The 14,081-nt window shown below is 54.3% G+C and overlaps 1 protein-coding gene across 1 annotated transcript in view; it reads left to right on the forward strand.

Moving 5' to 3' along the window:
* Positions 1–14,081, forward strand: part of GALNT16 (polypeptide N-acetylgalactosaminyltransferase 16) — a 93,372-nt gene that overhangs the window by 51,895 nt on the left and 27,396 nt on the right. The window contains exons 3-5 of the mRNA XM_042943613.1: positions 8,428–8,585; positions 12,306–12,404; positions 13,329–13,396. Coding sequence (XP_042799547.1) covers positions 8,428–8,585; positions 12,306–12,404; positions 13,329–13,396 — 325 coding nt within the window. The remainder of the gene's footprint in view (positions 1–8,427; positions 8,586–12,305; positions 12,405–13,328; positions 13,397–14,081) is intronic.

Raw genomic sequence — 14,081 nt, forward strand, 5'->3', positions numbered from 1 at the left:
GAAGTTCACTGGGGCCTTGAGGACATGCCTGGCCGGAAAGACTGAGGAGGGCCAGGACTGACCCAAGGAAATTTAGTTATGTGCTGTTTTGGTCTGAGTAACACAAACTCTTACACTTTTCATTTTTTCCATGTCCTTTCTAGCCAAAGCAGAGAAGTGTTTCCATGCCTGTGTCAGGCCAACAGATGACAGCACTGGGCAAGTCCCCATCTGAGCCGTGAGCTGAGGCTCTGAACCCTGAGCCCAGCGGGGAGGCAGCCTCCAGCCTGCACTTGTCAGGGCCTGGTTGTGTTCCGGGCACCAGAGGCCAGCTTGTTTGGGAGTTGAGGGACTCAGTACTGGAAGGGGCCGCCAAGCACATCTGCACCCGGGAGTAGTCTGAAGACGCATAGAGAAAGCTTTGTGCTTAGGCTCCGCAGCCAGACAGCCTCAGTTCCAGTCCCAGCCCAGCCGCTCAGCAGCTGTGTGACGCTGGCGTGTTATTTTATCTCTCTGGGCCTCGGTTTCCATTTCTGTAAAATCAGGATCAGAGGAGCACCCACTCGGCAGGACGACTTGAAGCTGGAAATAAGCACCTAGTATAGCATCCAGCTCATAGTAGGCCCTCAGGGAGCTGTTGGCATCAGCTCATTACTGCAGCGGAGACCTAATCGTTCTTACTCTGCAGCAGCTGCAACAGACTTGGGGGGGGGCGGTGGCTGGGGACAGTAAGGCAGGGTTCTGGGACCCTTCACAGACCCAGGAATGCTCTACTCAAGCCGAGTAAACGGGTAAGCAGCTGGGAACGGAGCTATCCCACCAGGCGTCCCTAGCATTGCCCACCCTCAGAGTCCCTCCATCCCTAGATGACCTCTGGGCCAAGCAGAGAGTGGGAAAGGGGACCCAGGGAGCTTGGTTGGACCTGGAATCTCCCTGAACCTGAACAGAGACCATCTGGGGAATGCACTCCCCTTCTTTCTTGGTGAGACCGCGGGTGCCGTCAAACTGCGCGGTCATCAGCGCCCTTGGAAAAGTCAGGTTGTGACGGGAAATCTAAGTGGAAGCCCAAGGTGGGCTTCCCAGGCGGCCCTTACCCTGTGGTCCTTGGCATGTAATTGAACTAGAGCCTCCAGGGCATGTGGGCATGTGTTTCAAGGTGGTAGTTTCTATAGTAACAGTGAAGGTTCCAGCTGAGATCCAGTTGGCTCTGCTGATGGTGAAACAGTACAAACGGAGGCCAAAACCCAGACCCATGATGAGGCTCCTTGGAAAGAGGGTCAGGGGGGATGACCTCCAAGTCCCTCCTAGTCCTCCGTCCTGTGATTTCACCAGCCCATGACTAGCGCTGGTTCCATCCTGCCTCGATATAAAGCGGCGTCTGAGCCTTGCTAGCACCTTGGAACACCTGGAGAGCTTTAAGAACTCCTGATGCCAGGCTCCCACCTCCAGAGTGTCTGATTTAATTGGTCTCGGGTAGGGCCTGGGCATCGGGACTTTTTAAATCTTCTGATTCTTCTGATTCTAATGTGCAGCCAAGATTGACAACGACTGGTAAAAAGGCAGGTGAGCTAATAATAATGAATAATTACAATGTATGTGCCAGAGACTGTGCTAAGCACATTATCTACATCATCTCCTTTAATTCTCACCATAATCCCCATTTTCCAGGTGAAGAAGCAGGCTCAGGAAGTGACTTCCCAAGGCCAGACAGCAGTCAACACTGGCATCCTAGCCCAGAGCCCTCAGATTTCCAAGGCCAGGCTGGTAACCCTTATGTAACTGCCTTCGAGGTCATGTGAAAACTGAAATGGGGACGTGTCTGGAGCAGGCCCCTGAGGGACCCTGAACACCCTAGGCGAGTTTCCCTGTGCCCAGGCTGAGGTCCCCGGCCCTGTGCCACCCCAGCATCTTGTCTGGTTGGATAGGGCCAAGTGGGGGTTGGCTGCTTCCCCAGAACCTAGCGGCTTGGGTTTGCCGGGAGGGAGGCCCTGTGGGACCCGCCTTTTCATTTGGGAGCCTGACACCTTGCACTCAGAGCTGGTGAATCATGTGTTTGGTTTCCCAGCCCTCCTGATGAATGGCAGTCTTTCAACTTAGGACACAGCATCAGATGAGATTTTGTTCCCAGGGGAGTGGGGAGTGGTTGGGAGCACAGTTTGTTCGCCAGGTGTTTTGGGTTTAGAGCAGACTCAGACAAAAAGTCAGGAGCCATCCATAATATAGAACCAGAGGCTTTTTATTTGCAGTTTCACTGAAATTTAGTGAAAGGCAAGCCCAGCAGGTACCTGTTTTACTGGCAGTAAAAGGAAATTAGACAGCAGTTATTTAAAAGGAGTTTGAGTTGTTCAAATCTTCAATCTAGGGGTACATGTGTGCTTTAAAAGAAAGTTTACAAGGCCTGGGGATTTGGGGTTGAACTGTTTTTTGCTAAAAATGATGTGGAAAATATTTTCCTTTCTTATTTTCAACCTCCCCCTTTGCTGTTTGTTTCCTAAATTTAGCAGTCAAGAAGAAGTAAGCAAATCTAGCTGGAAAAAAACCTGAAGCAGGTCAGGCAGGATTCAAAGTTTAATTGAAGTGATGGACTGAAAATAAAACTCTCCAAAATGAGAAATCATTCTTCCCATTTTATAGAGCAGACTCATTATTTCAGCTTAAACAATTTCAGATGTGGTTGACCTTGTTGGACGTGGAAGTGCTGGGTTGGGCACTTCCCAAAAGGACAGACTGGGGAGGAGGCCACCGTCTAAACGTCAGCCAAGAGCTGTTGGAGGAGGCTGGAGGGCTGTGGGAGGCCCAGGAGGCCGTCACTCACCATCTCCCAACCCTCCTTCCTCACCCGGGCAACTCCAGGGGGCTCTTAAGTTATTGTCCAGATGGAACCCCTACCCCCTACCCCAAAGCCTGACCACAGCCCTGCCTGCTGGGGAAGGCTGGGCTTACCCCTCCTGACTCTGGGCTCAAGTCACTCGGCCAGATTCCAGGGACCAGCCTGATGTCTTGGAATGGATGGCTGCCACCAAACTGTGTCATTGCCATTGGTGGCTCGTTTTTTGGTTTTGGTTTTTGATTTGTTTCTTACTTTTGGAGAATGGTTTTCTATCCATCAAAATGACTGAGGGACTGACATCTCTGGATTTTTGGTTATTAGAGAAGGACAGTCAACTCAAACTAGTTTAAGCACACACACACACACACACACACACACACACACACACAAAGGGACAGATAGGTAGTAGATAGACAGGTAGGTAGGTAGGTAAGAAGGTAGATAGGCAGATAGATATAGACAGATACCAAAAAAAAAACCCCAAACCCAAGATGAATTTGAATCAGATATGACTAGTCCCAGGAACCCCAAACAACATCACTATAGAGCTTTCTTTCTGTCTCTTGGCTCTGATTGTTTCTTCTTGGCTTCCTTCTCCAGACAAAATTTCTTCATGTGGTAGGCAAGAAGACTTTGCCTCCCAAGCTTAGCAGTGATGACGAAAAGAGCTCATCTTTTTATTTTAAACCTGCCTATTGTATGAATGCATGTATGTATGTATGTATGTATTTTAATGTTTATTTATTTGAGAGAAAGAGAGCACACATGCACACGTGCAAGCAAGGGAGGGGCAGAGAAAGAGGGAGAAAAAGAATCCCAAGCAGGCTCCATGCTGCCAGTGCAGAGCCCAGCATGGGGCTCGATCCCATGAAAGACCATGACCTGAGCCAAAATCAAAAGTCGGACACCCAATCAACTGGACCACCCACCCAGGCACCATAAGAGCTCATCTTACAGAAAGTTCTCAGAATGGGGGCACCTGGGTGGCCAGTCAGTTAAGACTCTGACTCTTGATTTCAGCTTAGGTCACGATCTCATGGTCGGTGAGAAGTCCTTCCTGCGTGCATCTCTGTGCTGACAATGCGGAACCTGCTGGGGATTCTCTCACTCTCTCTCTCTCTCTCTGCCCCTCCCCTGCACTTGCATGTGTGTGTGTGTGTACATTTTTTTCTCTCTAAATAAATAAATAAACTGAAAAAAAAAAAAGTTCCAGGATGGATTCTGATTGGCCCAGATTGAGTCGAGTGACGATTCCTTCGTCCATCCCTGTGTCCGGGAGTGCACTCGCCTGGGCCTTGTGCCCATCCCCGTGGTGGAGATTGAGGTGTTGGTGGGGCAGGAGGACAGTGATTAACAGCTCAGCCAGGAGATAGGAGTGGGAAGGAGATCCCCAAGGCAAGCAGAAACTACCCTGCCACCCACTTTGGTCCATCTCAGCTCCAAGTAATGTGTTAGCCAAGTACATGTGTGTGGGAGGGGGAAGGGGACGAGTGAGGTCATGACAGCTCATTGCTCATGCGTTCATTAGCCATTGATCTTGAAGCCTACCTTCACACAGGCACTGTTCTGGGCTTTGGGGTCCAGCACTAAACAAAACAGATGGCCCCTGCCCTTGTGAAGCTTCTATTCTCGTGGGAAGAAGCCGTCAAGAAGATAAAATAAACAGAATACACACGTAGAACACCAGATGACACTAAGTGCCATAAGGAAATATAGAACAAGGAGGGAGGTTAGGGGGTGTGAGCGTGGCACTGAGGTCATAGTGTTACCGGTAGTGGTTGGGGAAGGCTCACCGGAGAAGCAAAGTTTGAGCAGAGCCCTGCAGAAGGGTCAAGGAGGGAGCCATGCAGAGACCTGGAAGAGCCTTCCAGAAGGAACGGAGGGGCTGAGGGGAAGGCTCAAAGAACATGAGGCTAGTGTGACCAGAACAGAGCCCGGGAGGCAGCAACGGCAGAACCCGAGTCCGGTGTTAACTGGGCCCCCACTCACACAGCGTCCTGGGCCACTGTGCCTGGGGGGAGAGCGAAAGCCACTGGAGGTCACAGGATGCGTCAAGGAATCCCATTTGTTCTCTGTGTTTTTCTCCCCTGTTGATTATACTTGAGACAGGGACAATATTTAGGTATTCATTCCTTTGCTCATTCATTCGTTCCTTTATTCAGCAGACATCCGCTCAGTGCCTACCACGTGCGAGGTGCTGGGAGCCCAAAGGTGGGGAGCTCACCATCTAGTGGAAAGGAAAGAGAAGGAAAGCACGGACATCAGTGTCACGTGATGCAGGAATTGCACAAAGAGCTCCAAGTGCCTTCGTCCCCTCCAGAAAGGGCAGCAGTACGCCTCCCATCCAGAGGCTCCAACTGGCTCCAAGCCCAGGATCTTGGGTCTCTCGGGCTGATCCAGATATAGCTCCTCATAGTCCTGAAGCCTAGAGCCAAAGGATGCATTTACCCCTCGCCAACGTGCTTAGTAAGCAGTGTGGGTGGGAAAACAGGAGAACAGCTACACACTTCCCCTTTAGAAGAGGGGAGAAGGGGAATAGCATTCACTGGTCACCAATCCGTGATGCATGCGCCATCTCTGGACTGTTCCAGCTAGGCTTGGGATGGGATGAAGTTCCTTGGCCCATTCTCCAGCTACCCGTGATCTGATTGAGGGTGGGGATATCTCTTCATGATCTTCCATGGCCATGTCTGGCATGGGGTGGGGAGCAAGGAGGGGTGATCTGGACTCCTAGATTTCTTTTCTGGGGTCCATACTGCTTTTTGTTGATTTCTATCTTCCCAGCCTCTTCCACAGTGTCTGCACGTACTAGACTTTCAGGAAATATTTGTTGATTTAGCACTAGCGGTACGCCCATAGGACACCACTGTGGATGCGCAGGGCAGGGGTCTCAGTCAGGCTGTGGAGCATCAAGGGGAGGGGCACATCGGGGATGACCCCTGGATGTGTTGCCTGGAGGACCAGGGGGTTCGCCCTGCCCCCCTCTGCAAAAAGCAACGCAGGAGAAGCAGCAGCTTTGGTGATCAGTGAGGAATTTGTTTTGAGGTGTTGGGTTAGAGATACCCATGGGACATTCAAAGGTCTGCAAGTCTCAAGATCAAAGAACAAGGCCACAGGAAATGAGCTGTGGGTGTGGGCGTGTAAACGGGGGGTTAGATACCAGGTAGAAGAGTTCTGGGTGGTGCCTGCCGGGTAAGGCCAGGGAGGCGCTGGATAGAGGAAATTAAAGCCCCGCAGAGGTCACATCCTACCCTTCCTCAGTGTCTCCTCCACTTCGGCTGACTCAGGGCCAACTAATGTTTCAGCTCCCAGCCCCAGTGATGCTGGGTCAACGTGAAAGCAGAGCTAAGACCTCTGGGAGGGAGCAGGAACTGTGTTTCCACGGCACCCCTCTTCACAAGGTGGCTCACAAGTGAAGGGTCTAACCATGGAGGACAGTTGGAGGAGCAGAGGCTATGGATCTGCTGAGGCAGCAGCAGGCATTTCTGGACATCTTTGAGGGTGTCTAGCTTAGTTTTGAGGCCCTGAAGGGACTAAGCCCTTTAAGGCAGGAAGGCAGCTGGCTGGGGATGGGGGAAGCACCTCTTCCTTCTGGCACACGGGAGTGCTCAGTGGCGCTCTGCTGAATGAATGGGTGGCTGGATGAAGGAGTGAGTGAAGTCAAGCGTTCTTAAATGAATGAATGATCAGATGGGCCTTGGAACTTGCAGAGGGGTGTCCCAGTGCCTGGTAGATGGGCCACTCTTAATCAATGTTTATTGGGCGATGGGTGAGTGTGGGATGAGGGCTCAGAGGTTTCCTGAGCCCGCAGAGTGGCCAGAAGTCCTAAATAAATAAACACGGTTATTTCCCACAGTTGACTTGCAGGATAATAAAGCATCATCCTCTCCCTTCGGGAGCTTTCTGCACTTCTTCTTTTATTTTGCCTCAGCCATCAACTGGAGGCTGCTTTCCATTTCTCTGACCTGTGCTGGGAGGGATGCGGGAGGAGGGTGGGGGGAGGCAGAGTTAGCACCCCACCTTCTCCCAGGTGGGAAGGACCCAGAGGAGCTCTTGTGTTCACTCTCAAAGTTGGACATCCTTCTAGCAATCCAAGACTCAAGTCAGAACAGTCTCCCCTGCCCTCTCCCTCCCTCCTTCCGTCTTTCCTGAAATGGATTTCCAGTCCAGGGGGGCTGGGCCACATCTGTCCAGTCCCTGGCATGGCGCCAACTCCGAATACCGCAGTGGCACAGCTGTGGTCACCATCCTGAGCATGTGTGCGTAGCGTGGGGCTGGGCCCAATGGACACGAGGAAACCTCCCTCACTGGCTCTGCCCTTAGGGGGCTCAGGGACTGGCTCCCAGGACAGGATGCAGCTGGAGGCTGGAACCCTACAGGGCGGCAGCTTTGATGGAGATACTCCTGGAGCCTTCTGCACTCCTGTGTCATGAGGCTGGGGGCTAGGCTCCCAGGGGGACACGGAGGCCCCGGGCCACTGTGGATGTGCTCCAGAATCACCCAACACCTCGCTCTCCTCTTCCCCAGGTCCGGCCGCCTTCCAGGGACCATCCCTCTAGAGCTAGACCTGTGACGGGGTCCTCATGCAGAGGGTCTATGTATGGGCGATCCTTACCCACCTTCCTGCTGCCTCTGGGGGCCCACAGCTCCCGCCCAGGCTGCCGGTCAGGCAGAAGGGTTGTAGTTGGGATGCCTCACGGTTGGTGATATTTCAAAGCACGCTGGGAAACATCCGGCCAGCAGCTTGGTTCAAATAATGAGATGTCAGGATCCATCTATCTATCCATTCATCTCAGATGTGTCCTTCCCCCAGGTCTTTCGTGGGGGGACTTTGGGACCACAGAGTGGGGTGTGGCTAAGAGGAGAGAGGCTGGGCCATGGCATCTGTCATCCATCACTCCCCAGCTCTTAGCACCTGTGAGCCAGCAGCTCTGACACAGGGCTACTCCAGCAGCACCGCACAAGTCCCCGAGAATATGCATCATTGTCTGCGTTTGCCTTCTAGCAGCTCTGGCACGAGCCTGGAGGGGCCTGATGGTCCTCACAGGTAGTTCTCTGTGCAGCAGCTTGTCCGAGCTCTGGGCGTTTCACCGATTAGGCACTTCCTACATGCCGAGCCGGTGTCAGGCCCAAGTTCATCCATAGGAGGCCGCAGGCTGCTTGACAACCTCCAGCTTGTTTGGTGGTCCCCTCAGGACCCCTCATCTTGGGAGTCGCCTTCTCCAAATCCTGCAAAGAGCACTGGTGAAGAGAATGACCTTCAGGGTCAGAACAACCAGTTTGAATCCAGAACCTGTGACTTACTAACACTGACCTTGGGTTTAGGAAAAAAAAAAATAGATTTCTTTTTCTTCCTAGAGCAGTTGTAGGTACACAAAATTGAGAAAAAGTACAGAGAGTTCCCGTATGCTCCCTGTACACATGAGGGTACTATTTTTTAACTTCTTGAGCCTCAGTTTCCTTATCTGTACAGTGGGGGAAATAACGATCTCCTGCTCACAGAGTTGGGATAAGGCACAAATAAGGCAGTTAGCTCCTGCCTACTAGTAAGTACTTTGCACACAGTGGCTGCTTTTTACTCCTGCCCGGGACCTCTCTGATGCTGACCTTTGTCTCAGGTGACAGGAACACCCTCCAGAGGCTTTGATGAGAAGGTGTACCTGGCAGCCAAACAGCTGAAGGCTGGAGAGGACCCTTACAGGCAGCATGCCTTCAACCAGCTAGAAAGTGACAAACTGAGCCCCGACCGGCCCATCCGGGACACCCGCCATTACAGGTATGGCCTCCATTGTGCCAATGGAGAAAGAAACGTGGAGGGAAGGGCCAATGCCACTTAGCTTGCTTCCTTTTGGTCACGTGGATTTAAGAAATGAGAAAGATTTTGGGCACCTGGGTGGCTCAGTCGGTTAAGTGCCCCACTTCAGCTCAGGTCATGATCTCATGGCTCATGAGTTCAAGCCCCACATCAGGCTCTGTGCTGACAGCTCAGAGCCTGGAGCCTGCTTCAGATTCTGTGTCTCCCTCTCTCTCTCCCCCTCCCCCGCTCGCACTCTGTGTCTCTCTCTCGCAAAAATAAATACACATTTAAAAAAATTAAAAAAAAAAAAGGAATGTGAAAGATTCCCTCAGACACTCAGGAGACTCAGAAACCCAGTCTAGTTACTGAGACTCTCAAACCCTCACCCTCAGTTGTTTCCCTGACTCTTCTGTTTCACTGACCTCCTGAGGGCCTGAGAAGGCCAAGAAAACTCAGCCGGGGCCGGGGAAGCCCTTCAGGACCTCAGTCCAGCGTCCCAGTGAGAGGGACCTGCCTGGGGGCCGCAGGGAGGACTGAGGGGGTGGCCGAGCCTGCTGGTGGTGCCTGAGGTGGAGAGGTGCCACCAACCGTGCCCACACTGTGCAAACAGTGCAGTTCTGTGCGCTGCCCCATCGACATCCCTTCCCTTCTCCTCTGCCCGCTCTGCTGCCCCGGCTTCCACAGCAGTGGAAGCATTTCCCAGAAAAGCTTCCCAGCCTTGCTCTTGGTTCTGTCAGTATGGTAGGTGGGAGAGGCCCCAGAGCAGACCAAGGATGCCTTCCATGATGATTCTCGCTCTGATTCCACCCGGTGTGAGTGACCGACCTTGGGGAAGTCATCAAGCCCCCCTCCTTGGTTCAGGTCCTTGACGTGTCCTGTCTAGATTATAGTCACCACCTCCAGCGCCCTCTTCCCGCCCTCACCTATGGGAACAGTCTGAGCCCCTCCGCCCGAAGTGCAAGCCACCCCTGCTGACCCCCAGCCTCTTCTCCTTTCCCCCTAGCACTTAATGCTCCTGCAGTCTGATACCCTCCTGCCCCCCTCCCTGTCTATGCACACGGGCTGTTTCCTCCACCGGAACCCCTGCCCCCACCACCCGCACCTTCACGACACCCCTCAGTGTCCTCTCCTCTGGGCAAGGCTCCTTGCCGACCCAGGCTGGTTTGGGGGCTTCCTCTGTACTCCGTGCAGACAGGTCAGCAAGGGCCTGTTGGAGCTGACCACTCACGGGCCTGCTGTTTTGAGTGACCATCATGGGCTGGGCTGGACCTAGCTGTGTACCTAGGGCCAGGCTGGTCCTGATTTGAGGGTAGGTGAGGATGACGCGGGCCAACGTTGCTTTTCCTTCTGAAGCGGCTGCTCCACAGCACAAAAGGTGTATGAAGTAAGGGTGCAGAAGGGGACAGGCTTCTAGCACCTTCCTTGTCGGTCATGGAGATGCGCCTGAAATCCAGTGGGCTTGCAGCCTGTCAGAGTGAGATGGATGTTGAGTTGGGGGGCGGGGCCCAAACTGTCCTCGCTGTCCTGGAATCCCAGCGCTGCCAGCCTCCAGAAACTCACGCTGCCAAATAGGACAATAATCCTGCTACTTGGGGAGACCCCCACCCAGGTCCAGGGGCCAGCTCAGGTCTCAGAAGCTCTTTCTTGGTCCTGGTGCACTGTGGGGTCTACGAGGCCATGTCCACACGGCTCCACTTGGAGACCTTCCTTGGCAGCCCTGACCATGGCCAACCTAGACCCCAAGGCCTAGAGGTTCTGCAGACCCGAATCTCTGAACTGACCCAGGGTTAGCCTGGATCACCTCTGTCCTCCCTCCCACCAAGCCCCCAACCCCCACCTTCTCAGGTGTTCACTGAAGAACTTAAAGGAGGAGTTCCTCTTGGGACGACGCGTGTTTTAAAATGAGACTCTTCAAATCCAAGGCAGGGGTGGGTTGGTGAGGTCAGCCTCCCCTCCTGCCCCAGGGCTGCTGCCCGCCCTCCCAGAAGCCCGAGGTGGATTGGGTGTGTGTGCATATGAGCGCACATGTGTGTAAGGGGAGCAGCCAAGGTGCTGGCTTTTGCACACTGGTGAGCCACGCTCTTCTCCTAGCCCTCCAGACTGCAGCTTCTGCTGGACTCCAAACTGTCAGGCTAGTTCCTAGCCCAGCCTCCATCTTCCTCAAGGGGAGCAGAGAGACCAGGCAGGGCAGACCTACTAGCATCACAAAGAAAACCCCACCAGCCCCAAGCTCAAAACGTAGGCATGGAACAAACCTCTTCAGAGGCTCTTGGTTCCTGGGAGCCAGATTAATCCCCATCCTCATAGTTATAAATCCCAGAGAAATGCAGAGTGGAGAGGGTTGGAGGGGGCGGGTGGGGAGGGGGTCAAGTTCACCCCCCCATATGGGGTATGGGGAGGTTCGCCACTTTCAGGTGAAGAATGGGCATCACTATCCAGGGTCTCTGCTTCCTGGGCACAGGATAGTTAGGGTTCACAGTGAGAGACCTGGCCCCCTAGAGGTCAGTGCCGGGGGGGGGGGGGGGGGGGGGCTGAGCTGGGCACCCAGGAGGTGGCTACTTCTTCCAACACTCCCCAGCTCAGCAGGCCAAGCCCACCCCCAACCCCAAATCCACATGCCTCTGGGAGGATGCACTTGGAAAGTCTGGCTTCTCAGGGGGGCAAGGGTGAGTCTCCCTACCCCTCCACCCCTCCTACTCCCTGCATTGCTTCTCAAGGAGAATTATTTTAAAGCCTCACAGGATTCCTCCCAGGGGGGTCCCAGGCTGGTGGAACTCCTGCCTGCCTGACCCAGTCCGCTCCGGCAGGGCAGGAAATGGGCCTGGGAATTCGACTATAAGCTGCTGTCAGTGGAATGAATGCTGGAATAAAAAAACAGTCACTGCCGAAATAGTCAGAGAGCAATTGTAATAAAGAAGAAGATTGCCATGAAAACCAACTGCCTTCCCACCGGCCCCAGGAACACGAAGAAAAGCATTCGCAGTAGCAACAGGGATGAAGGCTGGCAGGAATGGATTGTTTTAATTCCTTTTCCTGAGGAGGGGGAAGCCAATGCCTAAAAATGTGGGAGAAGGCGAGCCCAGAGCTGTGCGGGGAGGGAGCGGGGTGGCAGGAGCTGCTTGTGGTGTCTTCTCAGAGGCTTCTGTTTGCTCCAGAGGTCCAGGGCTTGGGAGGAGGGAGGCTGCTCCCCTGCCGGGTGTCACCGGCCTGCTGTCAGTATTGGGCAGTAAGTAGCGGGAGTCACATGCGGGCAGAATGGGGGTGATTCCTCTCCAGATCCTACAAATGTCATGAGCCAGGAGAAAGAAGCGACAGGTTCCAGGCACAAAACAGAGGCTGTTGCCTCCTGTCCCCCATGTCTCTGTCTCTATCGGGCGGGGAGTTCTGTCTGCTGGCCCCAGGCTGGGGCCTGGAACGGTACCTGCACATGGTGGGCCAGAGCCCTCCTAAACGCTTCACTCCTAGGTCTTTGGCAAAGGTGACTGGGCCTGGGAAGGTGCCCCAACCTGTGGCTCCAGGGTGGGCTGTGTGGGCACAGAGGGGCACACCGTGGAGGGGCAGGCTCGCACCCTGGTTTTGGCTGGCCTTCCCGATCCCGCAGTGGTATTCCAGGGGGCAGCAGGCTGGACAGAGAGAAGCCTCAAGCCTGCCCTGAGGAGGCTCTCACAGTGCCCTCTGACCTCTGTGCTCCATTCTCAGTTGTCCCTCTGTGGCCTACTCCGCCGACCTGCCAGCCACCAGCGTCATCATCACCTTCCACAATGAGGCCCGCTCCACCCTCCTGCGCACGGTGAAGAGGTAAGCCACCCCTTGGGACCCTCATCTCAGTAGTGCTGCTCCCCGAGGCCTCAGGGAGCGCTGCCAAGCCCCTGGCAGGGGGGCACGGGGGCAGGGGGGCACACTGGGACAAGGTGCTGGGCCAGGCAGCATGAAGACTGCGGCCACTGGGAGGGGGAGTCCACTCCTTCTGAGAGGCTGGGGCTGGGAGACCCCAGAAATCCAACTGATATTGGGATACACAAACACAATGTCAGGTCCCCAGGACAAGGGCAAAAATTCTAGGGTCAGGGGCCGAGGGAGGCAGGGATGGACATGAAGCCTCAGGTGGATGGGTGGCAGGCCAGTAGGTGGTGTCAACGATTCAGAGGGAGGTGCCCCTCTGTCCTCCTAAACTTGGTCCTGTGGTCCAGTACAACTCCTACTTACCCCATTTCTTTAATGAGAACAGGATGTGGAAAGGAATGCCCAGTGGTATTCCAGGGATTAAGGAAGCATGGGTTTCTTTTACCAGGGAGTGGAGGAAGAAGGACCGTGGGAAGGAAAGCGGGAAAGGGCTTCCCTGGGAACACCCCTGCTAACCCATCGGGCCAGGAGACTCGCTAGCCTTCTAGGCAGGCGGTTCGGGGTCCAGCTGTGTATTGCCCCCGGGGAAGGGCTTGTTAAGCCTAAGCAGCCAGGGCAGCTACAGGTCTTGTCTACACTGGAGCAGTTACCATCACCTGTCCGGCACAGGTCCCCGCAGGTGCAGGGGAGGCTGGGTCTCCGGAAAAGCCCGGAGAACACATTGTTCCTCAGCCGCTGCTCAGGGCCCAGGAGGTTTGCAAGCAGCTGCTGGTGGCCAGTGTGCTGGCCCTTGAGCTGGGTGGTGGGGGAGCTCTGTGGCAAAGAGAGGTAAATGGAAGGTGGCCCTGAATCCAGGATCCTCTGTCCCCATCCTTCTAGTGTCCTGAACCGAACTCCAGCCGGCCTGATCCAGGAGATCATTTTAGTGGATGACTTCAGTTCAGATCGTAAGTTTCCACTTTCTGTTTTTCGCATCCCTCCAAACCCTCCTTCCCCCAGAATGTGGAGGCCAACTCTCCGGAGGTCATCCTGGACCTCACAGGCAGATCTTCAGTCTTTTCTGGGTGCCCTCCCTGACTCTGCTCCCAGGTGCCAAAGGAGGGGAAAGAGTGGTGTTTTGTTTTGTTCTGTATTCATTTATTTATTTATTTATTTAAGTCATCTCTACACCCAAAGTGGGGCTCAAACTCACCACCCCGAGAGGAAGACTCCACGCTCTTCCAACTGAGCCAGCCAGGCATCCCAGAGTGGTGGTGTTTTTGGATGGGACACCCCAGAGATGACCTTTTTAACAACTGAAACAACACCAGTAGCCTCCTTTGTTATTACAACATCCATATGCTGAGGATTGTCCCTTCAATGTGGCTATGCTGGTGTTGGCCTCGCGCCCTACTAGTGCTCTCTGGCGCCCCCTGGGGGCAATCCCATTAGTACAGGCATTCCTTCGTCTGGCCTGGGAGGGGGGCACAGGGCAATCCTTTGGCCATTAGAGATGACCGTGCTCCTGCGTGCCTCCCCAGCCCCAGCCCCTTCCCTGGGCTCGCCATGGGACACCTTCTGGGCAGTTTCAGGGGCGACCGAACCCCTTAGGGCCTGATGCCCCTGTCTGAATGAGCTTGCTTCCTTCTCCTC

This window comes from Panthera leo, chromosome B3 (genome assembly GCF_018350215.1).
Source record: "Panthera leo isolate Ple1 chromosome B3, P.leo_Ple1_pat1.1, whole genome shotgun sequence".
NCBI lineage: Eukaryota > Metazoa > Chordata > Mammalia > Carnivora > Felidae > Panthera > Panthera leo.